We start from the raw sequence: 22,320 nt of genomic DNA on the forward strand, positions 1-22,320 counted from the left end.
TTACATTAACGTGTGGTTTTGCAATGTTAATCACTTAAATGTGTCACAGAGACGAGTGTAGCCCAGAAATTTCATTACTCCACATTAATTACTCTATGGTGTATAATTTCTTCTGTCATTGTATTTTCAAAAAACTTTTCATCCCCTATTTCAGCTCGTTAAGTGTGGATTTTCGAAAAAAAACCCATATTAAACGATGCCTGCGTATAAGTCAAACACACTCTCCAAATTTCAAGTTTCTGTCATTAGCTGTTTTGGCTGGGCGATGATGGGACAGTGAATCAGTCAGGATATTTCCATTTATACGAGGTTTGGGACTTTAATATTGGTAACTATTTATATACAGCTTGTACAAAATAGATACGTGTTTCAAAGTTTTACTGACCTTTACTCATCAGCATTGTGTATAACCCGTTGCCAGCGATGTGGAAGTCGTAGGATACTCTTAGCTGTGTCAGTTGTGTTGACAGCTGGAGTGGCGCGGTCTATTGCCCGACGAATTTGTAGCAGTTCTGAGGCGAATGTCGTAAAGTGTCTCCTGCAGTTTGGAAAGCGAGTTGAACTCACGAGGGCTTAAGTCAGAGGAGTGCAGTAGGTGATACAGCACTTAGTAGCCGTATCAGTCAAACAAATCAGTAACAGCCTGCACTGTACGTGCTTGAGCAATATCCTGCAAAGTGACCTACATCTACATTTACATTCATACTCCGCAAGCCACCTCACGGAGTGTGGCGGAGGGTACCCTGAGTACCTCTATCGGTTTTCCCTTCTATTCCAGTCTCGTATTGTTCGTGGAAAGAAGGATTGTCGGTATGATTCTGTGTTGGCTCTAATCTCTCTGATTTTATCCTCATGGTCTCTTCGCGAGATATACGTAGGAGGGAGCAATATACTGCTTGACTCTTCGGTGAAGGTATGTTCTCGAAACTTTAACAAAAGCCCGTACCGAGCTACTGAGCGTCTCTCCTGCAGAGTCTTCCACTGGAGTTTATCTATCATCTCCGTAACGCTTTCGTGATTACTAAATGATCCTGCAACGAAGCGCGCTGCTCTCTGTTGGACCTTCTCTATCTCTTCTATCAACCCTATCTGGTACGGATCCCACACTGTTGAGCAGTATTCAAGCAGTGGGCGAACAAGCGTACTGTAACCTACTTCCTTTGTTTTCGGATTGTATTTCCTTAGGATTCTACCAAAGAATCTCAGTCTGGCATCTGCTTTACCGACGATAAACTTTATATGATCATTCCATTTTAAATCACTCCTAATGCCTACTCCCAAATAATTTATGGAATTAACTGATTCCAGTTGCTGACCTGCTATTTTGTAACTAAATGTTAAGGGATTTATCTTTCTATGTATTCGCAGCACATTACACTTTTCTACATTGAGATCCAATTGCCATTCCCTGCACTACGCGTCAATGCGCTGCAGATCCTCCTGCATTTAAGTACAATTTTCTATTGTTACAACCTATCGATACACCACAGCATCATCTGCAAAAAGCCTCAGTGAACTTCCGATGTCATCCACCAGGTCATTTATGTATACTGTGAATAGCAACGGCCCTATGACACTCCCCTGCGGCACACCTAAAATCACTCTTACTTCGGAAGACTTCTCTCCATTGAGAATGACATGCTGCGTTCTGTTATCTAGGAACTCCTCAATCCAATCACACAATTGGTCTGATAGTCCATATGCTCTTACTTTGTTCACTAAACGACTGTGGGGAACTGTGTCGAACGCCTTGCGGAAGTCAAGAAACACGGCATTTACCTGTGAACCCGTGTCTATGGCCCTCTGAGTCTCGTGGACGAATAGCGCGAGCTGGGTTTCACACGACCGTCTTTTTCGAAACCCATGCTGATTCCTACAGAGTAGATGTCTAGTGTCCAGAAAGTCATTATACTCGAACATAATATGTGTTCCAAAATTCTACAACTGATCGACGTTAGAGATATAGGTATATAGTTCTGCACATCTGTTCGACGTCCCATCTTGAAAACGGGGATGACCTGTGCCCTTTTCCAATCCTTCGAAACGCTACGCTCTTCTAGAGACCTACAGCACACCGCTGCAAGAAGGGGGGCAATTTCTTTCGCGTACTCTGTGTAAAATCGAACTGGTATCCCATCAGGTCCAGCGGCCTTTCCTCTTTTAAGCGATTTTTTCTCTGTCCCTCTGTCGTCTATTTCCATATCTACCATTTTGTCATCTGTGCGACAATCTAGAGAAGGAACTACAGTGCAGTCTTCCTCTGTGAAACAGCTTTGGAAAAAGACATTTAGTATTTCGGCCTTTAGTCTGTCATCCTCTGTTTCAGTACCATTTTGGTCACAGACTGTCTGGACATTTTGTTTTGATCCACCTACCGCTTTGACATAGGACCAAAATTTCTTAGGACTTTCTGCCAAGTCAGTACATAGAACTTTACTTTCGAGTTCATTGAACGCCTCTCGCATAGCCCTCCTCACACTACATTTCGCTTCGCGTAATTTTTGTTTGTCTTCAAGGCTTTGGCTATTTTTATGTTTGCTGTGAAGTTCCCTTTGCTTCTGCAGCAGTTTTCTAACTCGGTTGTTGTACCACGGTGGCTCTTTTCCATCTCTTACGATCTTGCTTGGCACATACTCATCTAACGCATATTGTACGATGGTTTTGAACTTTGTCCACTGATCCTCAATACTATCAGTACTTGAGACAAAACTTTTGTGTTGAGCCGTCAGGTACTCTGTAATCTGCTTTTTGTCACTTTTGCTAAACAGAAAAATCTTCCTACCTTTTTTAATATTTTTATTTACGGCTGAAATCATCGATGCAGTAACCGCTTTATGATCGCTGATTCCCTGTTCTGCATTAACTGTTTCAAATAGTTCGGGTCTGTTTGTCACCAGAAGGTCTAATATGTTATCGCAATGAGTCGGTTCTCTGTTTAACCGCTCAAGGTAGTTTTCAAATAAAGCACTTTAAAAAATTTCACTGGATTCTTTGTCCCTGCCACCCGTTATGAACGTTTGAGTCTCCCAGTCTATATCCGGCAGGTCAGGTCCTGCACAAAGTGTCATTACTTCTGGCTCTAAGCTGGTCGTAGGTTGTGTTCCAAAAATGAACAGCATAGAGAATGTGGTGATACTTGCTGCAGGATTTGACCATCATTTTGCAGGACAATGCTCAAGCACGTACAGTACAAGCTGTTATATTTGTTTGACTGGTGGGGCTGCTAAGTGCTGTACCATCTACTGCACTCCCCTGACTTAAGCCCGAGTGAGTTCAACTCGATTTCTAAACTGAAAGAAACACTTCACGGCATTCGCTTCAGAACTGCTGCAAATTCGTCGGGCAATAGACCGCGCCGCTCCAGCTGTCAACTCAACTGGCACTGCTAAGAGTATCCTACGACTTCCACTTCGCTGACAACGGGTTATACACAATGCTCCTGACTGTAAAACTTTGAAACACATATCTACTTTGTACGAGCTGTAAATAAATAATTGCCACGATTAAAGTTCCAACCCTCGTACATAGAGAGAGATATCGTGGTTGTACCTTCGAGCGCAAAAGTGATCTGTTTGTCAGTTTTTCTATGTACTAACAGACGCAACATGGCGCTTATATAACGACTTGGTGTCCGCTTTGCTTTCCAGATGATGAGTACGGAGAGAAGTCCGTCAGTGTGCTACTGGACGGCGAGGAGTCGGAACTGACATTCATCGACCACCCCTGCTCTGAAATGTCGGTAAGTACTGCCTGTAGAGGTTTCGCCGCTACACTACAAATACTAGTTTGAATTAACAGTACTATCATGTCTCCTATGAATGTCGTCGGAGTATTATTAAGTAAGTTAAGCTCACATCAACCCGAATGCTGGTTTGAACATAATAGTGCTATACTAGGCATGTCTCTGAATTATGTTCAACGAATCTACTACAATGTAGTTGTGTGTACTCTTATAGAAAAGATGCGTGCAATGCCTTGTACTGCGTAACACCTAGCAACAAGAACCATGAATCACAGAAAAGTTACTTTCGCCCGTAAGTTTTGTATAAAAGTGTATTTAATCAAAAATACGCTGTTGAGTCACATCAATGTGCTGACATGTCAGAAGCCTGAATAAGCAACATCTGCAGAACGGATCACTGTGAGAAGTGCAGGAAGATAAGCACTGAAGTTCATTCTGTGGCTGGTTTATAGGTTGAGGATCCATGGCGTGAACAGCCCGATCGATGTGGTCCCACATATTCGCGATTTGGTAAGTTTGATGGTCAGGGGAGTACGGTAAACATATTCTGGTGCTCTTCAAAGCACGCACGTACACTGCGAGCTGTGTGACACGTTGCATTGTCCTGCTGGTAAATATCATCGTGCCGAGGAAAAACAAAATGCAAGTAGGGGCGGACATAGTCCCAAAGGATAGTGCATACTTATGTTCATTCTTTGTGCCTTCCAGAATAATGCCATCTCCCAAGGTATTTCGCAAAAACATTCCCCAGACCATAACGCACTCTCCTCCGGTCTGGACCCTTCCGACGTTGGTGCAGAATGTTTGCTTTCAGACGTTTGACGCCGTATAGAGCAAAAAACGTGATTCATCTTAAGACGCGACCTGTCCCCACTCACTGGGCGTCCAGTGCGGTTTTGGCGTGCATATACCAGCCACCAGCCACAGTCGCCGATAAGCAGCAGTCAGCATGGGTGCACGAACCAGGCGCATGCTCGATGCTATCCGTACAAAATCCATCGGCATCATGAACTGTTACCTGGCGATTTAATGAAGCGGAGGGCATGTGCGGTGTGGGCGTTTCAAAAGATGGCGGAAGATGACGATTGGTTGATTAACGTGTTGTGGACAGACGAAGCTCATTTCACGCTCCGAGGATCTGTCAGCGCCCACAACTGCAGAATTTGGGCTACCGAAAATCCTCGAACTTTCGTGGAAACTCCATTGAACGACGACAAAGCCACGGCATGGGCTGGACTTACCACATTTACCGTCATCGGGCCTTTTTTCTTCGAGGAAATGCGTGATTCTGGTTTTGTAACTGTTACCGTGACGGATGAGAGGCACGCCGATATGTTACAGAATCGCATCATCCCCAGCCTGGCTGATAAACACCTGCCGGAACGTGCGATGTTTATGCAGGATGACGTTCCACCCATATTGTTAGACGCGTGAAAGATCTCTTGCGCTCGTCGTTTGGTGATGATCGTGTGCTCAGCCGCCACTTTCGTCATGCTTGGCCTCCCAGGTCCCCAGACCTCAGTCCGTGCGATTATTGGCTTTGGGGTTACCTGAAGTCGCAAGTGTATCGTGATCGACGGACATCTTTAAGAGATGCTGAAAGACAACATCCGACACCAATGCCTCACAATAACTCCGGACATGCTTTACAGTGCTTTTCACAATATTATTCCTCGACTACAGCTATTGTTGAGGAATAATGGTGGACATATTGAGTATTTCCTGTAAATATTATCATCTTTGTTTTGTCTTACTTTGTTATGCTAATTATTGATATTCTGATCAGATGAAGCGCCATCTGCCGGACATTTTTTGAACTTACGTATTTTTTGGTTCTAATAAAACCCCATGTCATTCCAAGCATATATGTCAATTTGTAGCTGTCTATCTACATTATTTCGTGATTTATTCAGTTTTCAAATTTATACTGACTTTTTGATCATCCGGTACTTTACCCACAGTGGCACGGGAACCGCTTACAAACTTTTGCGTTTCGGAAATGTTTCCATTCTTATTCCAAAGCCAATGCTCGTGTCGCTTTGGATGTCAGATAAATCACTCCGTTTCCGCGTCACGACAGCGACTGCACTGTTTTGCAGGTCTCTTCGGCACGCTTTATACAGCCTCCGCTGGTACTGTGGCCACCGGCCGTCTGTCGGCGGTTGTTACACGTCGATGTGGTCACATTAATGTGACTCGACAGCGTATATTAGAATGTGCTCAGTCTTACATAAATTCGTAGTCGAGAAAGCACATTGCCGATTATCTTGCTGTGAGATTCTGCGGCACTCTGCGTTGTGTGCTGTTTCGCTGTCAGACGAGTCAACACTGCGTCTCGTTTCTATTAAACACCTCTTCTTTTTTTCTGGGAAGAACCCTTTATCTAAGGACGGGTTAACATGTAATACTCCAAAAAGTTAACTGACTCACTATACATACATTAAAGTGGAAAATGAATACACATTTTGTTATTTACCTGCTGTTCGATTGTGCAGCCTCCTTGTTTCTTCCTTACCAACATCGTGCTCTCTCGAGCATTTGGCAACAATGAATAAGTGTTGATTTGTACCTCGTACTTCTGTACTTCCAGGTAATTAAATTTAGAGTCGGGGATCAGCAGCGCGGAAGATTTACTGCGACAAACACACCGGGGCACCTGTTTAATACTGCCGGGGCGGGACCCGCCGCGAACGAATCCGTTTTCTCCCCGATGCAGCTTAAATATGGAGCGCACAACCGCACTCCCGTGCTACTCGGCTATGAAATATGGTCGGCCGCGGTAAACTAAGACTCCGAGGCTGGCGTTTATTTTTGAGGCCGCGGGCCACGGCGAAGAGCCGACGATGACGCACTGCGCGTTGAGAGCCGTTGTGCAGAAGCAGGTAGTTCGTGCTACAGTGAACATGTGCAAGTATAACTAGATTTCTGGACAAAAAGATTGGACTGCGCAGCTGATTTCCTGCCCTTTCACTTTCCAATACTGAGCGAAGAGGAGCGTGGGTAAGACACGGGACTCCTGTTTGGAACGACTGCGGATCGAGTCCTCGTTACGTCACCCAGATATACACTGATAACCCGACAGATTATGACCACTTCCTTAACCCTTCGAGTTCCAACAACGTAAAACAAAATTAATTTTAAAAAATTTCACAAAATTGACTTTTATCAGCATAGTTGATGTTGTTGTTGTTGTTGTTGTTGTTGTGGTCTTCAGTCCTGAGACTGGTTAGAAGCAGCTCTCCATACTACTCTATCCTGTGCAAGCTTCTTCATCTCCCAGTACCTACTGCAACCTACATCCTTCTGAATCTGCTTAGTGTATTCATCTCTTGGTCTCCCTCTACGATTTTTACCCTCCACGCTGCCCTCCAATACTAAATTGGTGATCCCTTGATGCCTCAGAACATGTGCTACCAACAGATCCCTTCTTCTGGTCAAGTTGTGCCACAGACTTCTCTTCTCCCCAATCCTATTCATTACTTCCTCATTAGTTATGTGATCTACCCATCTAATCTTCATTATTCTTCTGTAGAACCACATTTCGAAAGCTTCTACTCTCTTCTTGTCCAAACTATTTATCGTCCATGTTTCACTTCCATACATGGCTACACTTCATACAAATACTTTCAGAAATTACTTCCTGACACTTAAATCTATACTCGATATTAACAAATTTCTCTTCTTCAGAAACGCTTTCCTTGCAATTGCCAGTTTTCATTTTATATCTTCTCTACTTCGACCATCATCAGTTGTTATGCTCCCCAAATAGCAAAACTCCGTTACTACTTTAAGTGTCTCATTTACTAATCGAATTCCCTCAGCATCACTCGACTTAATTCGACTACATTCCATTATCCTCGTTTTGCTTTTGTTGATGTTCATCTTATATCCTTCTTTCAAGACACTATCCATTCCATTCAGCTGCTCTTCCAAGTCCTTTGCTGTCTCTGACAGAATTACAATGTCATCGGCGAACCTCAAAGTTTTTATTTCTTCTCCATGGATTTTAATAGCTACTCCGAATTTTTCTTTTGTTTCCTTTACTGATTGTTCAATATACAGATTGAATAACATCGGGGAGAGACTATAACCCTGTCTCACTCCCTTCCCAACCACTGCTTCCCTTTCATGTCCCTCGACTCTTATAACTGCCATCCGGTTTCTGCACAAATTGTAAATAGCCTTTTGCATAGTAAGCAACGAATACAAGTACAGATTGGCAAAAAGTAAACAACCAAGTATTTTAAGGAGGTGGCTTCAAATTTGAGCCACCGGTATATCCGAAATTGCTCTAACATAAGTTATAACTGTTTTAAAAAATCTTGTTCTGTTTGGATCTTACGTGCAAAAAACACGTTTTTGTGGGAGATTTTTGAGGCATGCCACTTCTGTACTTTAAACTTGTACTAATTGGCTCAAACTTTGCACGAAGGTAGATAAATGCATAAAGTCAAAACGATTTTTTTTATTCAGTATTTTTTTGTCCGTTGTCGAGATGCGACTGTTTAAATTTGGCCTAAATGTAGCATGTGAAATCGTTCTTATGTGAATTGAATGCCCAGAAATGGTTTAAAGTGAACCGAATAAATAAAAAATGCGTTATTACGATAAAATTTAAAACTCGCTTTCAAAATCTATCTTCATTCGGATTTTATGTGCACAAACCACGTTTATTTTTATTTATTTATTTAGAATTCTTATACGCGCGCCAGTTCTGTATTTCAAAATTGTACGAATAGGTTCAAATTTTGTAAGACGGTAGGAAGTACGTGTAATTAATGGCTGTCCTGTTGTTTTGTGAAAGCTTTGTCCGTTGCTACGATATAAGCAACGAGGTTCGAAAGATGACACAAAAAGACCTGTACCGGATCAGTCGTCGTCCGAGTCGACAAAAATGAACGTCGGTTTGCTGAGCTTTGGCGGTCTAATGTCAAAACCATGGCAGAGTAAAAGTAGGAAGCTAGAATGAAAAATGCGCCTGTCCTAGCACAAAATAGGCGAATATGTCATGGGCAGAGTTAGGGATCTGAAAGATTGGAATTAGATTTTCGACTTATCTGGCAGCTTCAAAGACCTTCAAATGAAAAAATCTTGACATATTTGTGCTTTTTTTATAATCTTGCATCCCCAGTGCAGTGAGCTCTCTTAAACACAGGCCTCATTATATGTATGGTGAATTATGTAAGAACAAGTAAACACAAATTTTTGTGTTTCTAGATAGTGGTATGTATCTACAATACGAAGTATCTGCTACTGGGAGTGGATCTATAATAGGAAGTATCCCAAAGTGGGGATGCATGGATCCGAAACTTAAATGACACGTTATATCATAGAATGAGATTTTCACTCTGCAGCGGAGTGTGCGCTGATATGAAACTTCCTGGCAGATTAAAACTGTGTGCCCGACCGAGACTCGAAATCGGGACATTTGCCTTTAGCGGGCAAGTGCTCTACCAACTGAGCTACCGAAGCACGACTCACGTCCGGTACTCACAGCTTTACTTGTGCCAGTATCCGTCTCCTACCTTCCAAACTTTACAGAAGTAAAGCTGTGAGTACCGGACGTGAGTCGTGCTTCGGTAGCTCAGTTGGTAGAGCACTTGCCCGCGAAAGGCAAAGGTCCCGAGTTCGAGTCTCGGTCGGGCACACAGTTTTAATCTGCCAGGAAGTTTCACGTTGTATCATGTTGCACGACCTGACAAACACCTTGTTGGACGGCACTGTGACATGTGTAGTATTATACGACATGACATCGTTGTCATGTCCCTTACTTGACAACATGCATTATATTACAAGACATTGGTACTAATACTAAGCAGTGAAAAAGCGCGAATATGTCAAGATGTTTTGATTCAGTGTCTTTTTAAGCCGCCAGGTAAGTCGGAAAGCAAGTTCCCTTCTTTTATGTCCCTATGTTCAGGACATATTCACCTTTTTGTGCTACTATAGGAGCAATTTTTATGTTGATAATGATATTAATAATTTCTAAGCACCTAGGATTGTCTGTTGTCTGCTGCGGAGCTCCGTGTTCTAGATTGTGTGCTGAACGTCGTTCCTGTACCGGCGCTGTATTGTCTTCAAACCTGCTACAGATCGTCGCCTATTACGCTTTACAAAACAGGCCAGCCTCCGACCTTCCCATTCTGTGGTGTCGCATGACCGCCCTATGCCTTGTCGCTTCTTCGTGCTTTCCGTATCCTTCAGACGCTCACGACACTAGTACACAATCAACCGACCAGGTCCGCCGTTTCTGAGCTGTCAGTTCCCAGGCGCAGGGCCAAAATAAAGTGCTGTTTGCCAGAGTCGCTCGTGTCAGTGGATCTCCTCCTTTGTGGACCCAATATAGTTTTGGTTGATGAGTGTACTACATGTCAGTTACGTTCACTTACCCTACCTCAGCGCCGCATCACGCACCTCTGTTCCTCTTATGCAGGGTCTCCCGAAACGGTTCAAGAATGGTTCAAATGGGTCTGAGCACTATGGGACTTAACATCTGAGGTAATCTTTCCCCTAGAACTTAGAACGACTTAAACCTAACTAACCTAAGGACATAACACACATACATGCCCGAGGCAGGATTCCAATCTGCGACCGTAGCGGCCGCGCGGTTCCAGGCTGAAGCGCCTAGAGCCGCACGGCCACTCCGGCCGGCAGAAACGGTTCGTTAAAATTCATACGAGATGCAGAAAACATCAAAACAAATGTATTTCGACAAGGATTATGTGGTGTCTGCAGTCAACCTGTAATACTGCGGAACATGTTGTTAGTGGTACTGACGTAAGCTATTGCGTCGCCGTCGCTGACAGGGAATGTGTACTGACATTCACAACTGCTCTGCGTACGGATCGTTGGTTCTGAGGTCTGCTTGGAAACACATCAATTAATTCGCAGGAATCACCACCTACTCACTACACCGACTGTATTTTGAGGGGACCACATCTTGTTCCATTCTGCCTCAACGGACGGACATATCGCATCTTCGCGGAACAGATGTTCCCGGAACTATATGGGGCGCTAGTCCAGTTCAGCATTGCTATGAGGAATCATCTAAGAGCCAACTTCGAGAATCGATGGATCGGCCGATGTGAGCCTGTGGCCTGGCCACCGAGGTCACGTGATCTCTCGTGTCTGGATTTCTTCCTGTAGGGGCAAATGGAGCACGAAACCGTTCTGGAAACAGAAGACGTCGTCGCTAGAACTGCCGTCGCTGGTGATGCCATTACCAACATGCCAGGAATTACCTTCGTGTAAACCGTTCCTAGCACCAGAAATTGCCGACAGGCACCATATGTACTAGAACTTAATGTATTTGTTTTGATGTTATCCAGCCACTGTATTAATTTGAACGAATAGTTTCGGAAAATCCTGTGCACTTTCCTTACGTCACATGCCCGCAACGTCACCTGGCGTCATTCGATCTCGCGATGGGCAGTGGTCATATAGTTTTGGTTGATGAGTGTACTACATGTTAGTTACGTTCACTTACCCTACCTCAGCGCCGCATCACGCACATTCACAGTTATTAGAAGAACAGAACTCGTGTAGCGGACGGTATGATGGACTGCCACGATGTTTCCGAAGTGAGAACAACAGAGATGGATAAAAGCAGGATTTGGAAGAGCGAACGTACAGCGCGATGTTGTCATCGAGGTCTGTTAAAGACTTGCGAGAAATGTACATTGCCTCGTGAAACAAGGACAAACTGGATAGTTGTACTGAATGAGTGACGCCAAATTGTAGAAGACATACCTATACCAAGTCGTCCCATGTCAGTGAAGTAGTAGAGACTGATCTTACCGCGTTACGGGACGATCATCGACTCCAAGCGATTCTGCAGCTGGCCGGAGAGAGAGCATTAGTGCATCGGACTGTGCTTCCCATTCTGAAGGAACGTCTGGACATGAAAAAAATTGCATCACGAAGAGTTCAGAATGATGTGACGGAAATACAGAATTAGCTATGATAAGGACTTCGAACGTGATCAACGCGAAGGAGACGCTCTCTTACGTCGTGTCATTACTGGATAAGACACGGGCCGAATCGTACTAGCCACACTTGAAACGTTAAACAAACGAACGGCGTCATTACAGGTCGTCACGGCGACTGAAAGGTTATGCTGAAGTTATAATATTTCTCGTGTACGAACGCGTACACCTTACTCGTCAGCAGATCATCATTTTTGGTGCATACCCTGCCATCAGATTTTAGAAAGAAGCGACAACACTTTCTGCAGAACCCAACCATCATTTTCTTCAACACAATATTCGGGTACACACAGTCCGAGCTCTGAATGGTATGATCGATCGATACGATAGAGACTGCTGTACCAGCCGTCATATTCCAATGGGCTTAAGCCCTTGTGACTTCCACTTCATTCCTAAGATGAAAGAAGAACTTTGTGAAATTCGCTTCATAACTCTTATACATATACATTTGGTAAAAGACGGCTCCATTCGCACTGTCAACGCAACTGGCACTGTTGAAGATATCCTATGACGTCTACAAGCAGTGGGCTATACACAATGTATGGACCTACTTCAAAAGACAATAAAACTATTTTCATCAGTTATGAAGAAACTTGCCACTATTAAAGGTCCAACGCTCGTTTAAATGGATGCCTCTCCAAACTCCTGAAACTTCATTGAGTAATTAGTTGTGAAATGTTCTCTCTTTGAATATAGTGTGTGTGTGTGTGTGTGTGTGTGTGTGTGTGTGTGAGAGAGAGAGAGAGAGAGAGAGAGAGAGAGAGAGAGAGAGAGAGAGAGAGAGAGAATTCTCCATCTACATCTACATGTATACTCCGCTAGCAACCAAGCGGTGTGTGGCGGAGGGCACAATTCGCGCCATATCCCCCCCCCCCCTCCCCTGTTCCAATCGCGGATCGCGCGAGGGAAAAACGACTGTCTGAACGCCTCAGTATGAGCTCTAATTTCCCTTATCTTTGAATGGTGATCATTGCGCGATTTGAAAGTTGGTGGTAATAATATATGCTCTACATCCTCGGCGAAGATCGGATTTCGGAATTTAGTGAGCAGCCCCTTCCGTTTGGCGCGTCGTCTGTCTGCAGGTGTGTCCCACTTCAAACTTTCTCTGAGATTTGTAACGCTCTCGCGATGGCTAAATGTACCAGTCACGAATCTTGCCGCTCTTCTTTGGACTTTCTCAATCTCTTGAATCAGACCCATCTGGTAATGTTCCCATACTGACGAACAAATCCACCTAAAAGACTAGACCGATTTCACCCAAACTTGGGTCTCATATAACTTACTGTCAGACAACAATCGCTTACCTATGAATGAGGTGGGGATGAAAAAGAAGCGTAGCCAGTGAAGCGAGAGTTGCCGGACTTTGTTCACCCATTTTGATGAAATGAGAGCACTTAGGTACTTGCAAAAAACTTCTATATAATTTTAATCACTTACGAATATTTTTTCTCGAAAACAACCCGTACAAAAGGATGAAAGAAAAAAAGTTTGTCGCTTACAACTGTCCATGCAGTAGAAGTACCGCATGAGGGATGACGTTGTAATTTATTACTTCTTTACTGCAAACTGTATTCGTTGCACATTTTGCAAGCAGTATGTATATATAGCATTGAATGTAACTGCAAAATTACTTCATTGTACGACCCGTACTGGAGGAGATATGACTTCATAAACATTAAGCTCAAGGCCAGACGCTGCATGGCACGGGCGTGGACGCACCGCTATAAATAAATACCTGTGCAATGCCGCATCTCTCTGATAGTAAAATTGTAAAATGATGCGATAAACAATGAAAGCTTAAGATCTGATGTAGCTTTAGGTAGCACACCTTTAGGTATGCGTGTAGTAAATAAAACATAGTTTAAATCTGACACGAAGTTTGGAAACATTGCACACTGAGGTGAAGAGGGAAAGATTTAATGAGGACGACACAATGATGTTAGTTTGTTGCTGAAGTTCATGCTACGCTCTTGTGCTGTAAGCGCCTGCCTCTTACGTTTCAGCCGGAGAACTGCGTCACGACGTACGACCCGCACGCGTTCTGCGTCGTGTACTCGACGGCGGACCGCGGGAGCCTTCGGGTGGCTGAGGAAGTGCTGCAGTGCCTCTGGAAGAGCGACTCCATCAGCACCAAGGCTGTCATCCTGGTCGCCAACAAGACGGACCTCGTGCGCAGCAGGACCGTCACCACCGACGGTCAGCGGACACGCTTCTTACACACTGGTCTTAAGAGCCGTTGCTTCTCTCTGCATCTTCGCAACATACTATCTGATCAAAAGTATCCGGACATTAAAGTGGGGTGCGTCCACCAATCATAAATATGATGGCTTGAACTCTCCTGGGACATGTCCGAAAGCCTGTGGAGGAATGGCAGCTTATTCTTCCTCAAGAGCCGAAACCACAGAATTTGTTGATGTTGGACGCTGGGGTTTGGAACGAAGCTGACATTCTAACTCACCCTAAAGGTGTTCCATTTGGTTCAGGTCGCGACTGTGGATAGGTCGGTCCACTCCAGGAATGTTATTGTTCACAGACCATAGTCTCATAGATGCTGCTTCTAGGCAGGGTGCTTTCTCATGCTGATACAGTCATCGTGTCCGCCCTGTTCCTCTACTGCACACGTACACAACGCTGTGTAATGTGTCCACATCCTTCCGAATTTAGCCTTTTCTTAAGCTTAATAAGCAGACCATAATCTAACTACGAAATACACCCTTATGCAGTAACTCCACCAACTCCGTACTTCACCTGTTGTCAGTACACATGATGGCAGGTATCTGCCACAGGACGTCACTCCAAATCACTCGTTTCCAGTCATCCAGTGTTCAGTGATGTGCCTCTTTATACCACCTCGAACTCTCTCAGCACTGGCTTGAGAAATGCGAGCCTTGTGAGTAGGTGCTCAACTGTTTTACTCCATCACTTTAACACTTTGTGTTAGCTGCACTGTTGCTAGCACTTTGGTACTCACGAATCATTCCTCCTCCTGATATCATGCGATTTTTTACAACCACCCTTCGCAGTGCTCGACAGTGCCTGTCCGTCAGTACCTGAGATATGCCTGGTGTTGGTGTTGTTCCTTAGTGTTTTCTATTCAAGATCACATCACCAACAGGCGACTTGGCCACCCTTAGAAAGTCTGAAATGTCTCTGATGGATTTATTACTCAGCTAACACCCAGCGACTAGTCCATGTCCAAAGATAGTGGCTTTTCCTGACCTACCCTTTCTGCTATTGCAGTGTACTGGCCCTGCCTCCTTTTTCAGTGCCGGGTCCGCTTCTCGTGATATCTAATGATCATTTCCGCATTACACCGCGAGTCTGAATACTTTTGAACAGACAGTCTACTTCACAAGCCAGCATGTGTCACCAACCCCATCCATCTCCATAGCACAATGGTCAGCGTGTCTGATTACTATGCGGAGGAACCGGGTTCGACTCGTGGGAGGACAAAAATGGGATGCAGTCAGCTTCGTGATGTCAGTTGAGGAGCTACTTGAGTGAGAAGCAGTGATTCTAAGGTCTGGGAAACTGGCAACGGCCGGAAGAGCGAAGTGCTGATCCCATGCCCCTCCATACAACACACGACTGAGGCCACTGGCAGAGGGCGTTAAGGCGGTCGGTCGGGACTGAATGTTGCGACGGGGTCAGACTGGAGAGCTTTGCTTTCGATTTTCCAGGTTTCTCAGTTAACCATTGGAGAATCAGGGAAAATGAAGCACAACAGTCGAGATAAAACGGACCCTGGCGAAACTTCTATGGATAGATAAATGGATGCTTTAGTATGGGATAGAGCTGACTGCGGCATAAGACAGACGATAGTTTTTGTTTCTTTGTTATTATTGCATAGCGCTGGCAACGTCCCAATGAGCCACTCTTCAACCGTAGATTTTAAAAAGTGACAAGGTAGTTTTTCTTTTGAAAACGTAAGAACACAGACAAGTATTTGTGAGATTCGTGTTATTTTTTTGAAAGTTGCGAGCTCTATCTTCTTATCTCGTGCTTGTACTCTTGTTAAATTTACTATTACAGAGATCGCCTAAACTCTATTTTATTTTATTGGTACTGTGCGCAACAAATAACTTACTTGGTCTTTCTGCTGCCACTGCTTGATCTGCTGCATTCCATTATTTAACAAAAACATAAAAAAACTATTATTCATGCTGAGTACAATGCATGTTCTGTATGGCGGCCCCTGCTGCTTACTACAACTACATATAATTCAAGAGAAAGGGTTTGGTCAAATCTAAACTCGATAAATGATAGCCCAAGCAAAAAACTATATTCTGAAACCATTCTTTCTCATTCAATTAACAAAACGCTAGAAGCTCTTTGAACAATCGCTTCGTTTGTAAATCTGCCTCCAGTGGCATTAAAGCAATATTACAAATAATCAAACTCTTGAGACAGATTGAAATACTTCTCAATTGAATGCATAGTGAAACAGTTCCCTGACAATTACAAAAGAAATCAATGACAAAAATCAATACTTAATCTAACAATGGTTCCCCTTAAGAATTAAACTCCTATCATTATCAAAATTACCGTCTGCTGCTACGCACATACACAAACCCTTTTCTTTAAATTAATAAGCGCGCTGCAAATTATAAAAAAAATATCAACTAAATACCAAATCCTGTGTCGCTGCTGGCGGACACAGCAGTACGGCAGCTCGGCGACGACCCCTCGCCCAACACACGTGCGCACCACAGCAGGCGGGGTCCTACACTGGCTTCAAAACTGCCACTATTTAATCCGTGCGCCTCGAGGCGCGACACTATCTTAGATTCCAGAGCTTGTGTATGCGCGCTGTAGCCAACCTTTACATCCTAAGAGAGTATTGCCAACTCTCATCTTTATGAGCGAGACTGCTATTGTGACAGCTATCAGTAAGTGTGAGAAAGAAATGGGATCTGTAAGTGTATGGAGAAAAGTATTAAATGGATGGAGGAGGGTGGTCAGTGTCTTACTTTGGTCAGAATTTCGGATGGGTAGCAGTGAGGGTTGGAATCCTAATTGGATGGAATGGTTAAGGGAGGGATGTGGGTGATAGGATGGAACAGTTCTAGAGGTGGGGTCGTTTGCAGCTGCCGTGTCATTGGAGCTAAGAGAGTAGGATGTGAGATTTCTCAAGAGTAGTGTGACGAAGTGAACGATATCTTCAGCTGCAAGAGGGTACAGAGGGTGTGAATCTGTTGGGTGGTCACTGAGGTCAAGTTTTATTTGGGATTAACTTTCAACTGGGGATATATGTGGGATGGTATTAATTACATGTGGGACGGAATTTCATGTCTCTATGAAGACGATGAGACTTGATATGAGGACATGCGGATGTGTCAGTGTGTTTGGTGGGCGCTGTATTGGATGCAGCGGCGGTAGCTGAAGATGAGGGCCAGCCGCGGCGTGTCAAACCGCACTCGTCCCAGTTGTGCGGGACGAGGCCCGGCTTGTCTCAACTTTGTTTCATGCTTATCACAAGTCTACGATACAACTCGACATTTCATATAATATTGAGATCTGATACTTTTCGATCGGCACAACTGTCTACAGTTCGGTACAATCATGTTACCAGCGCTATTTACGCTTCGCTATTTGTTCGTGGTGTGGAGGACATGAGCAGAACTAATTGACTTTCGCAAAAAAGGGTAATATATTGTCACAAGTTTTAAAAATTAATGGGAATGAGAGAAGAGAGAGATGAAAATTCTCAATATCTACTGTGCAGTCGCATAATCGATGCGTACTGCAGATTTGCTGTGAAACGAATTACAGTACCATCTAAAAACAATTTAAATATTTAGTTGACAATGAAGGAGCAAAAAATTACAAATGATCACTATAGTTATAGTCACGAACGACGGCGGTCGAGTTTAGGCTTGTTGTGCGCAACTACATCGCCCATACTCCGACATCCAGTAAACGTTCAGTAGTGTTCTGAGCGGTCTGCCCTGAATGCCGTAGCTAATACGAGCATTAAACGTGATGGTAGCGAGTTGTTGTGTCTCATTTGTTACGAGTAGTCATCGCTGATGATGTTGCTAAGTGATAAATTCTGCATAAGCAAGCGAGAGACATAATTTGCAGGATATACTCGTCTCTCGACCGGAAAGCACGCGCATGCGCGTATTGCAACTGTCGCTTCAAATCGTCAACAATGGCCTTCCCGTCCGTGCCTCGACATGCGCGAACTGCTATCGTTAATGGATCGCACTATAGCTGTGATCCATTGTTCCGTACATCGAGAAACACTCTTTGCTAAATTCTTAAGCACGGAGCACAAGAAGAAATTCGTGGTGTGAGCAGTAAACTTCTGAAGTGAATTACAACAGTTTTCGATGGGATTGAAAGTACGTTGGTTAAGTCAAGGGGCATGCCCAGAATGATTTTTCTATTTAAAACCGACTCTTGTTAAATTGATGAAGGAAAAAGGAGTGCAGGAACGAAAATTAGAACATCCAGAATGGACTGCAGATCTCGCATGGACTTCACTGCACGCTGCCCACATCAAGGTGTGAAACGACTTAGTTCTTATTTGACTGAGATGGATTTAAAAAGAAAATCGCACTGTAGTAGGGACAGATTCTGATGAACACAGTCCAGTTCACTATACTCATTGACGTTAAGGAAAAGATAAAGTTTGAAGAATCCATTGTGGCCTCGAAAGAATTACGAGTAAGTTTAAACATTTTGAAGGCACTACGAATTTTACATCTGTTTCGAGCTGTCTTCAGCACCATTTGCTGTTTCCGGTGGAAGTGCCTCTGTGTATGTGAAGATGTATCTGACTGATTTTTCAATGTAATTCCCATTTTAAAGACAAATTCTTTTATGTGAAATGAGGCTTACATTGTCTTCCTCTGTAGAGCTTCCACATCTCTGTAATGAGGTTGCAAAAGTGCTACAATATTTCGATCAACATATGTGTACGAAATATCTTTCTTTGATTATGAAAATAAATATGTCACGATTACGTGGCAAGCTGTTGGTGAAAATTTGTGAAACAATCTGTATCTGTCCGCACTCCGGCAGTTTGTACCAGATAAAAATTATATCTTTAGCGCTCCAAAAATAAATAATACTGAACATTTGTTTCGATGATCTGTGTCACATTAGTCAGTGAAATATAAAACCAATTCGCAAGTAGTGCAACTGCATTGCCATTTAAATGCATGGAGTTCGCAGTTTCGCCCTCCTCGTGCACAGACAGCGTGCCACGGCGCTGGGGTAAGTGTCCAGCTAGGGTGAGCGCCGGCACTCGAGAGAGGGCGAGGCTTGCGAGCCTATTCCTTGCCCGCCCCTGCTGCTGATAAACCATGTTTCTGAAATAATGAAGTAGAATGTCACACGTAACAACATTATGTTCACAGAGGGGAAGAGCATGGCGACATCGTACGACTGCAAGTTCATCGAGACGTCGGTGGCCATCAACCACAACGTGGACGAGCTGCTCGTGGGACTTCTGACGCAGATCCGGCTGAAGCGCGAAAACCCGGAGCGCGCCAGGGACCTCCTGCGCAAGAGGTCGAGCCGGAGGAGTCCGGCAGGCGGCAGCACCGGCGGCGGCGGAGCGGCGTCGTGCGGTACTAACAAGCCCTACCGCGGGGCGCGGACCTCCACTTCGCTCAAGGTGAAAGGCCTGCTAGGCCGCGTGTGGGCGAGGGACTCCAAGAGCAAGAGCTGCGAGAACCTGCACGTGCTCTGAGCGGAAAAGACAACAGTACAACACGCCGACAAGCTTCGCTCTGATTAAAACTACTTGTCATTTGACCTCGATCACTTGACACTAAAACGCAGCGCTGCCTCTCGACTCAAGCGACAGAGCGCGCTTTTCGCTCGCTGCGGTCGGCGACAGTCAAATGGGCAGCAGCATGTATCCCGTAACTGGTTATGTGTGTACACTACACTGTTCGCAAACTGCAAGTGAAATGGCGCTTTACTGCGGTACGTTGGTAACACCAAACAATCTGTGAGTGACTTTTCGAAGGACTAAATTCGAAGATGTAAATTGTCAACTGACAAGTAAATTTTAATCAGACTACCGTGAAAGGCCTCCCTGCTGCAGCCAAGGAAAAGATAAAGCGCGAGTAACAACTACTCTCAGGACAATCAGAGAAGCCGAACTCCCCCTCCACTTCCAATCCCTTTGTTACATCATGACAATTAACTCTTTGGAAAACAAAATATTAACAGCTTATTAAAGAAAGCTTATTAAAGAAAGAAAACTAAAACTTCGAAGAATCGCCCATTGTCGACAAAGCCATGCCCTACTGGAGCAATATCTCTATTGAAACATCAACCGGGCACATTAAAATTCCAGATTGCAAGTTGAAACGTGATATTACATGTTCTATTGGCGACAGGGAAACATAAGCTTCCTTTGGGCCACCTCCATAGCAGCTGTGACGAGTTTACAAGATTAGACCTCCAACTCTCCACTGTGTTATGGCAAATCTACATGTTATTCTGCAAAAGTAGCCCTTGCCGAAAAGTGTGAGGTTGATAGTCAGAAAGGATGGGTCACCAAGTGTTGCTTGGTGAACTATAAGGAATAATATGAGCAAATGCGTAGGATACATGTGGGTTAAGCATCGTATTATATCGAAATTGTAAAACCTTCTTAAATTTTGCTTTCTCTTTTGCTTCCTCTGAAGTTACCAATCCTCTTCTTTTATTGTTATGAAACGTATGACGCTAAAGGGACTATTTACCTCACTGCAGAAGACATCTGCAGGGATGTTTTGCTTCAGGAATGACTGCCACAATGCTGTATCTGCAGACAGTAATTGAAACAGTGCAGCAGGGATTCAGATCACTGCACGATGTGTTTCCACGACTCAAGTTTACCTGTAAAGTTAAGTAAAAACGGAAACCATTCCCGTTTAGTAACTGAACGCCAGGAAAATATTCTTTGTCAAGTTTTGGATAGTTTATATATGCTATTAATTTAGTAAAATATTTGTAAGGTTTTCTTAATTTGTAGCTTTAATACATACTTTTGTACTCCATTGCAGTTGAACTATTTATACTGTTATTATTTTTATACCGTTTTGTACTTATTAATCTCTTATTTTTATATTTACTATCTGTGTGTTATTTGTAAGATCGTACATGTAGAAGTATATAGTATAAAGACTAGGACTTTATGCTGTTTTTTTATAAACCAACCAATTAAGATACACATAAAGTTCCATATCAGCAGAGGATATTTGGAAGCTCAACAGATACTCCATTTCGGATTCTCCCAAATGAAATGTCAAAAATTTCAAAATTATTAAGATCACTCTTAATGGTAATATCAGCATGTGAGGGAGGAATTGAAGTTTACCAACTCTGGATCCTTTCCTCCACTTTTATATAGTGCTCCACTTATTTGCAATGTAATGAAATTCCAATCATTTTATTTATTTTAATTTGTTGTATTAATTACAACCAAAATCTTTTTGTACTCTCTTCATTGATCTGTCCAATCTTACTTTACTTTTCTTGTGTAGATAGAAAGAGATTTGTTACTTGATTTTATTTTTATATTCATAATGATTTCTGTTTTGTACTTTTTGTTATTTTTTACAATAAATAAGTTTAAACAAGTTACATTTCTCCTTTCCATTATCCACATCCCTAGATCTATAGACTCTTCTGGTACCTCCATTGCTAGCAATACTGGCTGAAAAACAAAGGCTAATTATAAATGTCTTCATCCCATATTCTCAATTGCAGCAATTATAGGCAGTTGTTATAGCACAAATCAAATGAGTAACTGAAAAGGCTGTTTCTACATGTGCATTCTAATATCAAAATTATTCAAATATTTGCTTTATTCTGGGTGAACACTATCTTCTTCCTAACGCAAGTAAGATGCAATCAAATTATATTACAAAATTATGGTATATTCAAAACAATTCCTGTAAAGCAGCAATGGAAGACTGTACAATTGAAAGGAAAAACCATATCACAGATATTCAGAATATTTGCAAAGATATTATATTTCAGCAGCAGTAAACACTGCTATTCATCAACTTTCTTAGCCTCAAATAGTTAACTTGAGAAAATATTAATACTTTGTTCCATGAATGTCTTTGTGATCAAAATAATTATAGGTTTCAACTATACCTAGTCCAAAATTAAGATTACTGGTAATGTTACTGTCATAACATGTATCAATGTGTCCATGAGGCTCTACTTGTCAAAACAATAAGGATAAAATGTAAGTAACTGATGATGGGTCAGAATTTTGGGGGAAAGGATATCACTTTTTCCAAAGTTCTCATCTCAAACAAGTACATACACAGGAAAACACAATCCTAAAGCAGATAACTGATAGTCATCAATTTTGATCTACAAGCTCCATATATCACATTATATTATAAGAAACAAGGTAATATCAAAAACATCTTATGAGGCAGACTAGACATTACACATATAAAACTTTTAGTCGCTCAAGATTTTATTTTGAGCATATAGATATCAATCAAGTTCCTCCAAGAGAATGAATTATCAAGGGAAATGGCATATCTGAAAATGAAATGACATCCAATAGATTTCATTGCTTAGCACAGCTGACAGCTAACATTGCTTGATTTACTTAACAAGCAT

At 43.0% G+C, this 22,320-nt stretch overlaps 1 protein-coding gene across 1 annotated transcript in view; it reads left to right on the forward strand.

Moving 5' to 3' along the window:
• The window catches only part of LOC126278382 (GTP-binding protein Rit2), a 138,481-nt gene extending 117,163 nt beyond the window's left edge, over positions 1-21,318 (forward strand). The window contains exons 4-6 of the mRNA XM_049978462.1: positions 3,648-3,739; positions 13,731-13,923; positions 19,095-21,318. Coding sequence (XP_049834419.1) covers positions 3,648-3,739; positions 13,731-13,923; positions 19,095-19,429 — 620 coding nt within the window. The 3' untranslated portion in view covers positions 19,430-21,318. The remainder of the gene's footprint in view (positions 1-3,647; positions 3,740-13,730; positions 13,924-19,094) is intronic.
• The last annotated feature ends 1,002 nt before the right edge of the window (positions 21,319-22,320 follow it).

The sequence above is a fragment of the Schistocerca gregaria genome, chromosome 6, assembly GCF_023897955.1.
Source record: "Schistocerca gregaria isolate iqSchGreg1 chromosome 6, iqSchGreg1.2, whole genome shotgun sequence".
In the NCBI taxonomy this organism is placed as follows: domain Eukaryota; kingdom Metazoa; phylum Arthropoda; class Insecta; order Orthoptera; family Acrididae; genus Schistocerca; species Schistocerca gregaria.